General features: G+C 39.1%; 1 protein-coding gene across 1 annotated transcript in view; it reads right to left on the bottom strand.

Annotated features, from left to right (window-relative positions):
* The window catches only part of COL11A1 (collagen type XI alpha 1 chain), a 289,348-nt gene extending 280,132 nt beyond the window's left edge, over positions 1–9,216 (bottom strand). The window contains exon 1 of the mRNA XM_027868250.1: positions 9,108–9,216. Within this exon, the coding sequence (XP_027724051.1) occupies positions 9,108–9,216 (109 nt within the window). The remainder of the gene's footprint in view (positions 1–9,107) is intronic.
* Between the last annotated feature and the right edge of the window lie 3,163 nt (positions 9,217–12,379).

A 12,379-nucleotide genomic window follows, 5' to 3' on the forward strand; every position in this document is an offset into this window, starting at 1 on the left:
TTCTTTGAAGTAGATAAACTAGAGCCAGCATTATCTCACAAAGTTAAAAGTGTCAGCCAGTCTTGAAACAGTAAATTTATTTGGATAGAGGAACTTCATTAAGCAGGGAAAGGGGATGAGGATAAGGCCACACACTGTGTTAATACCCAGAGCTTTCTCTTCTCTGTAACATCTGGATACAGAAAGAATATTTTGTCTGTTCCGCCACTGGATGTGACTGGTACTCTTCTGGTCATCATTCCAATACAAAATGCATATGGCAAGAATTCTAACTACCTCTCAGAGCTCAAGGATCATTCAAGTCCGGATGTCAGTTTACTAGCCAGACAGAGGAAGCTTCCTCTGACACTCTCTGTACTGTACAAGTTTTATGAATAGACACCTTCATTTGCCTGTACTGTACAAAGCCATTCAAAAGCAATGAAATTTGGTCAAAATAAGAAAGAAATACTTTTTTAAGGAAAAAAAAAGGAGGGTTTGAAAGGACTGCAAAAGATGATTGTGCTAAAGTACTTTTACACAGGTTTGTTTTAGTTCTCAATTGTCCAGTCACATTTAAGCAGGTCTCTTACTGTGAAATATGATAACCTTTCTTTTCTCTGTGCTCTTTCTCTTAAATTAATGGCACTGTCTCTAATTCCATGCACAGCAAGCAAAGAGTTTAGTTTACTAGATAACACCAAGTCTGGTAATCAGCCAATGGCAAAAGAAGCACTAGCCAAAAGAAGTAGTAGGCCAAAGACTTCACCTGAGAAACAGCAGATATTAGTCTTTTAATTTTTTTCCTTTCTTTTTCTAATAACTGTGTTGAGTTCTGTCACTGTTAAAAGCAGAGGGTTAGAGAAGTGGAGATTTAATTATGCTACAAGATAGTCAGAGTTGTCGTGGTTTGCATGTAGGTGGAATAAATATCTTTAAAGCTGATTGTTCATGAAGTTGTAATTCAGATGCATTCCAAAACAGCAAGAAGCTTTCGAAAACACTAAGGATTGGATGAAATCATAAGTTAAAATTAGAAGAAAATATCTCAACTTTGGGCTGCTATTTGATGTACTTTTAGCTGTCCACTAACAGGGAGTTCTAAAGTTTTGCCATTCTGTATAAGAGGACGGAGGGAACGCAGCATCTCTTTAGAACTTCTGCATATACTTTTTTTTACCTAAGGAACAGAACGCTGTGGTCAAAATGAAAAGTGTCACTTCCTCTCACCACTCCCTACATCAGGTCATGTTTCCCCAATAGGAAATGAGTGAAGGGCAAGACTAAAAATGAAAGCCAACTTGCAAAGTGGCTATTAGCTTATGTCCCATGTAGCCCCTGGATTCCCCCCAGGGCCCTTCATAGTTGAAAGATCATTAGGTGTGTAACTAACAGAGATCTAGGTTTGAATCCTGCTTTGAAACTTATGGGACTACATTACCTTGGGCAAGTAAGTCACTTAGCCTCACTATGCTTCAGTTTCCCCATCCATAAAATGGGAAAAAATAAAACAAGTAATACCTACTTCAGGGAGGCATCATGAGGAAAAAAAAGATTATTATTCAAAGTTCTTTTCAAATTTTAAAAGGACTATAGAAATGCCAGTTATTATTGTTGTTATCATTACTATCTGACAGTCAACAAGCACTTATTAAATGTATTGGGAATACAATTATGAAGTGATCTTGATGACAATGATTATCATCATTTCCTTCTCTTCTGGAATTCTGCCCCTTACTGAGCTATTAACATACATATGATGGATGACTACTTAATTTTTTTCGTACTTATCATAGGTCCTTTATATGACTGAAGTATCTAACATCTTTAAGGATAAACATTAGTTATTCCTCTGAGACTTTATACTTTGTTCTGAGGATAACAAGGTTGTTCCTTTCAGCTGAAAAGTCACCAACGGTGGAAATACTGGCTCTTGGAAATGTTTTTCCTCTAAAATATTGCGCTACTAAAAAATGAAAGTCTAATTCCTCCAAATCCCATAACAGGAAACATTCATTAAAAGCTGGCCATCATCAGTGTTGCAAATAACATGACATTCTATTCAGCGAGAGTAAGTAAAAAAGTCCTGAATAAATGAAATATCCATCAACTCTTAAGTTGACAGGTAGACCTACGTACCATTCCCTCCGTGTATCCTTGACTGATTCCTTTAGTTCCTAAGAATCTGACCCGTGTTGGATCTCATATAACAATTCATTTAAGACCTCTCTGATACGTGTAGTATAATGTAATGTACCATGTCTGTGAATTATCCCCTTATAAAACAAAGTTTCACGAGGATATAAATCAGGTCTTGATCTAAACTTTGAATGTCACTAAGTACTTCACACGATGCTCTGCACACAAGATACAATTAATAAATGTCTACTGAATTGAATACATTCATCATCTTAAACATCTAGTCTAACTGTAAGAGAGGTGTTGAAACTAACTGTGCATATTATGTATTGAATTTAAGATTATTAGCAAATATATGGGTAAATATAATAAAATACTTTCCATTTAGTTGCAGCACAATCTTTTACAGGCAGCTAGGTGGCCCAGTGGATTGAGAACCAGTCCTGGAGTCAGGAAGACCCAAGTCCAAATCTGGCCTCAGCTACTTAATAGCTGTGTGACCCTAGGCAAGTCATTTAATTCTGCTTGCCTCAGTTTCCTCATCTGTAAAATGAGCTGGAGAAGTATCTTTTCCAAAAAAACACCAAATGGGTTCATGAAGAGTTGGATAAGACTGAAATGACTAAACAACAACAATAAACAAAATGTTTCAGAAACACATTGATAGATAAATTAAAAATTGATAGATACAATAAATTCTATTTTGTGCCAAAATAGATATATGCATAACATTAAGAAAAAAGTAGCCATATGAATGATTTTAAATAGTCTTTGTCTTCATTTCTACGGTTCCCATGAGTTAGACATTTTTACTAGATTTTGGGCCTTGATTTGTCTTCTTAAAATAGGAACCTCTCTTAAACTATTACAAATTATAGACATACATGCATACACACACATGTATATGTATATACAAGGGCCTTTCATATTTATTGTTCATAAAGCCTGAATATTGGTCTAATAGTTTCTAACTTTAAAACAATAAGGGACATCAGAGGTCATTTAAGAAAGCATTTGTTAGGGGCAGCTAGATTGTACAGTGGATAGAGCACCAGCCCAGAAGTCCGAGGACCTGAGTTCATATCCAGCCTCAGACCCAAAACTTGGCACTTACTAGCTGTGTGACTCTGGGAAAGTCATTTAACCCCAACTGCCTAAAAATTAATTTTTTTTTAAAAAGAAAGCATTTATTAAGTTCCTATTATTTGCTATGCACTATACCAAGAGCTTTATAAATATTATCCCATTTGATCCTTACAACAACCTTGAGGAGTAGGTGCTATTATTATCCCCATTTTAAATTTGAGGAAATTGAGGCAGGAAGAGGTTAAGTGACTTACCCAAGACTACATAACTAGTAAGTTCAGGAGGCTAGAATCCATTTCAGGTCTTCCTGACTTCAGGCTCAGATTTTTTGTTTCACCTAGCTGTCTATCTTCAAATCCAATCTCCTCATTTTATAGAGGAAGAAAATGAGACCAGAGATATCCAGTAATTTGCCTAAAGTACCACAGGTGTCACATGGTAGACCTGAGATTTAAACCTCAGTCCTTTTTTATGTAAATCATAAAAATAATGCTAATAGACTTATCTTCCCAAATTTCATTATAACTAGAAGGGGCCTTACAAGTCATTAAAACTAACCCCATCATTTGATAGAGGAAATAGTATAATGATAATAATAATAATAACAGTAACTAATAATAGAACATATACTATTTTAGGGTTTGCAAAGCACTTTACAAATATTTCATTTTATCCTTACAATCAAGGGAGATAGGTGCTATTATTATTCCCATTTTATAGATGAGGAAACTGAGGCAGACAGAAATTAAGAGACTTTCCCAGGGACACTCAGTAAGTGTCTGAGACCAGGATCCAACTTAGTTCTTCCTGACTCCAAGTCCACTGAACCACCTGGACAGGAGAAGTTAAATGACTTTCCCAAAGCCCCACAAGTAATAGGTGCTTGAGGGTGGAAATGAATCTAAGTCTAACTCTTAGTTTCACACTCTCTCATACCGCTTCCTCATCTGTACAATATAGGCATCGGGCTATTTAGCCTTTTTGCATTTAAAAATATTTAATCTCTGAATGAATCAAACCTTTTCATTAAATTGCACATTTCAACTCAGTGTTTAAAACCTGATTTCTAATAGTTTTTGGATACTCATCTGCATTTAACTAAGCCAATGGAAAAAAAAAAAAAAGCTCATTTTCTCATCTCAACATCCAAAAGGCAAATCTCTTTTCTCTTTGAAAGACTCTGCTTTTTACAGCACAGCCCATGTTTCACAAACTTGATTTAATTTGAGTGAGCTCATTATCACTAACTAGGCAGCGCCTCAGTAAATTAACCAGGGTTAAGAGGATTTTTTTTTCTTCAGAAAAGAAGGGAGCTTTCCTGAGAAAAGAAAGCCAACTTTTTAGTCCTTTTTGGCAGATAGAAATCCTAACCCCCAATCTGAAAAGGAGTCATGTTTGCCTCAGTGTATTTTAGGGATAGCTTAGCTGCAACAATGTTGTGGTTTTTTTCTATTTTAACTGTAGCCATGCTGGAATCAAACTATTTCACCAAAGTTAATAAAATAATTTCTAACCAATGTGTATGAATATATTTATATATAATTTATGTTTATTAAATTTCATATTTTTCTCAACACTCATTTTGTACAACATTTATTTAAAAGTATTCATGGTGCTTTGCATATAGTAGATTCTCAGTAAGTATTTGTGGCTTTTACTTAATCTAAAATTAAATACTAAGGTATTAAATAATGAGTCATGTCAGACTGCAAATATTTAGCTTAAGAGCTCATTGACAGGACATTTTAGGGTAAAATGACCTATGTCACATTTACCCTATATGCATACCACTGAACTTAACATATATGACTATGCAGAAAGATTCTTCAAACAGGCAGCCAATTTGGCTTCATTTCTCTGCTATAATAAGACCTTGCAAATTTTTGGTTTGGAAAAAAAATATTGGGAAAGAGTCAGTATGAATATCCTCTAGTATATATGGCATTGATAGTTTGAAGTATGATCATAATCTTAACTTCATTCTTTTAAGCAAACTCCTGAAGCTCTCTTAGCAAGATCAGAATATGAATATATGTGTGTATATACATACATGTGTATATATGTGTGTATATGTCTGTGTATATATATATGTATATGTGTGTATACAGTTAGAGAGAGATATCTATATCTCTATATATAGAGAGATATAGATATAGATATATCTAGATATATATCCTGAAGAAGACAGGACCATTTCACCTGCTGATCCTTGGGACTCAAAAAAATCTTCAGTAGGGACTATTAAGATTTATGCATACACTTGGGAGGGGAGAAAATTCCTATAAATTTGATAAGCTTAGCTCTTCATTTTTGTTTCATTTTAATGAGTTACAGTTCATAACTATCTAACCTCTGAACATTATCATTCTAATAGACAAGGAACTGACTCAGCCTCACTATTTTCCATTACTACTAGATAATAAATTTAACTCTAAGATATATGAAAGATGAAATAGTCTAACTTGACATAAAGAATGATATAATAAATATAAAACCCACTCATATATTATTTTAAAAGTATAGACTAGATTCAATTGAAAAACATGAACAAAATTTCACATTTTCTAAAAAGAACACACATATCCCCAATACATACAGGAACATAAGAATGACTAAAAAAAATTGTGTGTGTGTGTGTGTGTGTGTGTGTGTGTGTGTGTGTGTGGAATTCATGAATCATTACTGTTACTTCACCTACATTGCTTTACCAAAAAAATAAAAAAAAACAACTGGCCATTGATACAAGTAAATACCAGGAAGGACATTAATATTCTAAAAGTACATATGGTCATGTTAAAAAAATCCCTAAAAATGATGGAATAAGGAATTATGAAGTAAAAGAATTAGTAATGAGTAAATTAGAACTAAAATTGTTAACTCTGTATCATGCATTCCCCATCCATCTCTTTTCCCCAGACCTTTCTACCATACTGTAAGGAACCTTGGGTTCCTAAGGAACATTTTTAAAAAACCAATTCTTTCTCTTACACAGGGAACTCTTCTAAATGTTTTTTTTTAATATAAAAGAGAAAACAATGCAACAGTTTAAAAAGAGGGCATTACAAGTTATAAGAAGGTACTCACTGTTCTAAAGTTTAGCTACCAGGTTCCATACAATGATGCTGTCACAGTGTTTCTATTAAAAGTTGGTGTACAATTCTACCATTTTGACTTGAGCTCAAAACCCAAAAGCTAACATTAGCATTGCCCACTAGGGTGTCTATCCTTTCACCAACAGTGGTTTACTTTTTCATTCCTATTTATTTGGTAAATGTGGTTCAGACATTAATAGCTACTTTCTGTTATCTTTGAATATTTGTTTTAAAAAAAGGATGTCTGACTAAGAGATTATGACTAGGTAAGTATAAAGTACATGTACTATTTTAGGCAATTAGTAACTAGTAACTCTGAAAAATGAATAGAAAAGTCATGCAAAAAACCACTAAACTATTATGTTAACTTCAAGACATTTCATCGAGTGACAGATAGAAAGCCCACTAAATCTCAACCCTGTAATTTTCTATTTCTTGAATTTATCTGCTTTGTAAAGACAGGAAAGTTTCCCCTCCCTTTTAATAAATTCCTTACTGAGATTGTAGGCAGAAGGTGTGCTTCTGTAAATATGTAAATAGGGAAAGGGGTGGGAGTGGGGAAGATAAAAGAGAACTTTGAAAAACTAATTTTCATTCTAATCTTAGAACTTGACAAAGAAAATGAAGTCTAAATAGAATAAATAAGCACATGTGTCTTCAGTTTAACTGTCCCTGAATTCACACAAAGATGTGGCCAAAGCTTATGTTTCAGTTATGCTTTTACAGGGAAAAAAGACTTGGTAGCTTGCTTTCATGAAATCTTTCTTTTTAATCAAAGGCTGTAATTTGTGGTATCCTAGGCCACATGTTGGGATGGGGAGTGGGAGGTAAAAGATCTGTCCTGAATGCCTTAGTTGAGTTAAGTCCTATATTCTCCAGTATCATCCTCCTTAGACTGATTTAGTGAGAACTCATTTACAGTAGACACCTCGACCCTAATTGGTAAATAAAACCAGCAGGGGGCAGAGCTGCTAACTGCTTTGATGGTATCCAACTAATGACCAGGTACAGAAAGCAACAACCCAAAGGAAACTTTGACGGTCCGAGCTGCTAAAATTTTCTCCATTACGTTTTTTGCTGAAAATGTGGCACGATGATGGAGGAAGTCTCTTCACTCTTTGTAAAATTCCTTTGGAAGATCCCAAGTATCTCTAGCTGGCCAAAAGCTTGATTCACCAAAGCCCAATATCTTTAACTCCAGAGGAGTGATACACAGCACTGCATAGTAACCGAGTGAAGTCGAAGGCAATAAACCAGATCATGGGTTCATGTATGAATGTATGTGCATGCATATATGTATGCATATGTGTATGTGTGTGTGTATAGATGCACACACATACAAATGCTGAGCTCCATTTCACCCCTGTTTTACGGAGTGCAGACGGGGCATCTCCAGGAGCCCACCAGCTGGGCATTGCTTGTGGGAGCGCAACATTATTACAGCCAAGACCCTCGGCCAGGATCCCAGGTTTCTGCTGGAGCCCTGTAACCTGGGTTTAAACTGGGGCTCCTACACGTGCTTCTCCCTCCTCCAGGAAAGTGGGCAAGGGCAGACCTCCCGGCTCATCCTTCTCCCTCCTCATCCTTCCATCCTTCTCAGGATCTTTCTCCCACCCCCCAAAAAAAATTGGGATTGCTCTCTGCTATCTGTTCTCTACTGGGTTCAGTTCTCACTTAAGTCCACATGAGGAACTGAACCCTGCTAGCCACGTCCAAGGACACCTAACGGACCACTCCTGCCAGGGAAAAGGCGGGGAGCTGGGGAGGGGGCGGGCGAGTGAGGGGGAGGGACATAGCTCTCGCTTCCTTCTGCATAGACAAGGCTGAAGTGTTCTGAGTAGGTCCTGTCACTGAATTGTTGGTTTTGCCACGTAGGAACTTTCCCTCCTACCTCTCCTCCTCCCCCTCACCATCCTAGTGTACCCCCTCCCCTTCACTATCCACTCATGCTTCCCCCCCGCTCCCTCACCCCTAGCCCCAATTTCCTTCTGATTTTCATCATTTTCAGGGAGAAGTGCACGTCCAATATTGGGGAATTATGAGTATGAGGGTGATAGTCTACTTAATACAAGAGGGAAGAGGATCATAAAGTTTTTGAGTGGGCACTACTCTGTTTGGCACCTTAAGTTTTGGTTGTTTTAAGAAATCCTTTCTAACATGAATCTTTTAAAATAATTTCCACTTAGGTTTTCACTAACTGTCAGTTTCCTGAATCTGGAGACGCCTGACTCCAGTCTCCACCTGTCTCACATCAGCAAACGGCAACACTTTTTCCTTACTTTGTTCGAGACAGGTAAAGTTGTCAAGGTCCAATCTAAAGTCAGTCCCTCTCTCTCTCTCTCTCTCTCTCTCTCTCTCTCTCTCTCCCTCTCTGTCTTTCACACACACACACACACACACACACACACACGTTTTATTTTAAATTTTCTTCGATGTGAACCTGCGTCAAAATATTCAAAGGAACACGTCCTGAAATAAAAGTTTCACCCAACTGTGTTGCGTCCCTGAGGCAGTCTCTCTGCCTTTCAAGGCACCTAGAGATTTGTGGGATGGTCATCCTAGAGGGAGACAGCTGGGCTGAAAAGTAAAGCAAGTAGCATCCCGGCTGGTTGTCTGACAGTTCTTTCTTGGCTCTATACTGTTCCTTTCTCCTGTACTCCCCTTCCCTCCCCCCACCCCCCATCCCATCTGATGTCCTCCAGCCCCAACTCTCCACTTAACTGGGCAGCAGCTACAGGCTTTGGCTCAATTTGAGGAGAGGAATAAAGAGCCATAACCCACCCCTCCCCCCAAATTCCCTTCGTCTCTTACCTCCTCTGACCTCTGCAGCTTGGAAGATGAAAGTTATCACGACGAAGGTGGTTATCGTGGAGTCCCAAAGCCACCTTTTCGTTTTCCACCTTGTGGACCAACGCTCCATCTCCAGGATCAGTCAGGGTCCACAACTGTAACCGGCACCCACGAAGCTGCAATCTTCTATCCACTTCGTCCCTTCCACCTATCCCCAAGGGATGATTGCTACACAGCCATCAGGGAGGGAGAAAAAAAAAATCAAAAAAATTGAGAGGGGGGGTGCTAGTTGGTGGTGGTAGTTTTTTCCTTGTCTGTCTCTTTGCTTTTACTTCTCCCTCTCCAATGAATGGCCAAGCTAGGTCAGGTCCCTCTGATCCGTCCTCCTCGGTGCCCAGCCTTCAGACTGAAGGCAGACGAGGGGCTTTAATCAAAACGAAGAGCACTGCATGCCCCTAAACGCTTCATCCCGTCAGAGGGCTGGCCGAGAGGCACCAAGCAGCCCCCTCCACTCCCTCCTCCCACCCCCTGACCCCCACAAGGCAAAACTGACAAGCGGACTGCAGGTCAGAATCCAATCAAACGCGTCTCCTGGCAGCCCCGAGCCCGCCCTCCATCCCTTTGACTGAGAGTCACTACTCCAGGCTGGCCCAGCCCACCTATTCCCCCCACACACACCCCCGCCCAGACTTCCCTCCCTTTTCCAAACCCCCAAGAAGAAATGGGAGGGGGATAGGGAGGGCGTCTGTATGGTTCAAGCACTTGGGGAATGAAAGGAATTGCAGAAGAGGGCAGGAGCCCCAGGAGTTTTGCAAGGAGCCTCTGTACTGAGGAACTGCTACTGCTCTACTTGTTCGCGGCTCATCTACAGGGGAGGAAAAGGGGGAAAAAGAGGAGGGGGACAGGGACAGCGAGAAGAGGAAGGGGGAGAGGCAGGATCAGATGTGCTACATTGACCCGGCCGCGCACACACACTGCTCTGAATGGCACACACACACACACGCACTGCTCTGAATGGCACACACACACACACACACACACACACACACACACACACACACTGCTCTGAATGGCAGGACGGCGTTTGAGGGGGCTCCCCCAAGATTTTACTGGGAACAGGGAGGAATAGATGAAGGAGGTTATGCTTGGCCTGTCCAGAGTCTACAGGTTAAAAAGATAACAGTGTTGAGAAGAAACCGGGCCATGGATTTGGCTGAACTAAGTAACCTGGGATCTTTGAACTAGCATTAGACGATCCCATTAAGTTCTTTGGAGAGCCAAGGAGTCATTGAGGAGTCGGGAAGAAAGATTAAGGGAGCTAGCCGAGAAGAGATAGGCTGTTTTGCTTCTCTCTTGCTTTGTTTGGAGGGTGGAGGATGTGCATTAAGTGGGTCGTGACCCCATATGGGGTCGCGACCCGCAGTTTAAGAAGCGCTGCGTGAGTGGAAAAAGTTTAAGAAGCCCTGAACTGGGGGAATGGGTGGTGAAGAAGCTAGGGAGTACCAGTGCAAAGCTCTTCGAACACCTGTCCCCACACCTGAGAACAATGAAAGGTTAGTTGGCGGAAGGGGGGCGGGGGAGGGGACTCGAGGTTCTCTAATCGTAGTCCACATCCCCGGGACAAAGGCGTGGTAACTCCACTGACTCCAGGTAGCAGCTAAGGAGGAAGGGTGGGTTTCTTGTCTAACTATGTTCATCAGTCACACTGCCTAGAATGTCCTCTGTCTCACAACCCTGGAAACAGGCAAAGGGAACCATTGTCCTGAGAGGGGATGCTCTGGCTAGGAGATGGGAAGGAGATCATGGCTTCCATATTGATTCAAGTGGTCCCTTTGGTACTCCCATACATCCCTGGCACCACTGTAAATAGAATGAAAGAAGCAATAAATGAGGTTCTTAAAATCACAACATAAATATTTAACAAAATTCACGTAGTCAAGGATATATTGGCTACATGATTTTTTTTTTTTCAAATGTCTTGAAATAGTGGATAGAGTAGGCCTCAGAGTCAGAAGGACCTGGATTTAAGTTGTGTTTGTGATACATACTTGTTCTGGGGTTCTGGGAAAGTTGCTCAATTTCTTCTCAGTTCTCTAGGCATCTAAGACTATAAATTGGTACTACATTGGTAGGAGTTTCATCACCAACAATTCCCTATAATGAACTCACAGGACTGGTCCCTTTCCCTAATAGTCTCCCAGAGCAGGGATTCTTATCCTGGGGTCAATAGACTATCAAGGCATCAATGGAGATGTTCATCAAGAGATGAACAAACTTGGATGGGGGTGGGAGGGGAGGTAATCACATTTTAATTTCAATATAATTGATTTCCTTTGTAATCCCATGTATTTTATTTTATGCATTTAAAAATGTAATTCTGATAATGTTTCTATAGGCTTTAGCAGGCTGCTAAAGGGGTCCATGACACACACACACATATATGTATATATGTATATATATATATATATATATATATATATACCAACAAAAGGTTAAAAATCAAAATTTAAAAAAAGGTTAAAAATCTCTCATGCAGCTCTTATTCGGGATCAGCTATATGTTGACAGGGATTTGAGTCATAGTCATTCCAAACTTTGCTGTATAGTTTGAGACACATAAATATCTGTATCTTTAATGCCTTAAATTGCCAAGCATTTGTCCAAAAACGTGATGATAAAGTCACCTGTTTTTTTGTTATTGTCTATTCTGTAATGCCAGACTTTTTAACACACAAAGTAAGTAAAATGTCCTTCCTTACTCTGTAACATGACATTTACTGCTGAATTTTGGAAGTATTTCAATTAACACAGTCCTCTTTAATGTGGATCTAAAGAGTCGAGGAAAGAGAGCTTCACATTTTAGCTAAGATTTATTTTAAGGAAGATATAAACAAAATAGAGAGAGATGCAGGAGGGAATATATCCAACAGAAATTTTGCTTTCTTTGTGTCCTTCTCACACTGCATAGAAGTAATTTGGCTTTTATTTCTGATGTGACATAGGCACCCTTGGGAGGGCCCATATCTATTCCCAAAAAGCATCTCCTACTGGGTCGTTTTGGTTGGTATATTCTAATACTGTAATAGATCTGTAATCACAATGATTTGTGTATTTTCTCCATGATTAATCAATCAATTAAGAAGAATTTATTAAAGTTTGATTAGGTGCCAGCTACTGTGCTAAATGCCAGAGATAATAGATAGATAGATATGTATGTACATATGTACAAATAAATTAATAGAGAACACAATTCATTTATGCCTGCCCATTTTATTTGGTTAGATGGACTACATA

Source organism: Vombatus ursinus, unplaced genomic scaffold (assembly GCF_900497805.2).
Source record: "Vombatus ursinus unplaced genomic scaffold, bare-nosed wombat genome assembly UNPS02014787.1, whole genome shotgun sequence".
In the NCBI taxonomy this organism is placed as follows: Eukaryota; Metazoa; Chordata; class Mammalia; order Diprotodontia; family Vombatidae; genus Vombatus; species Vombatus ursinus.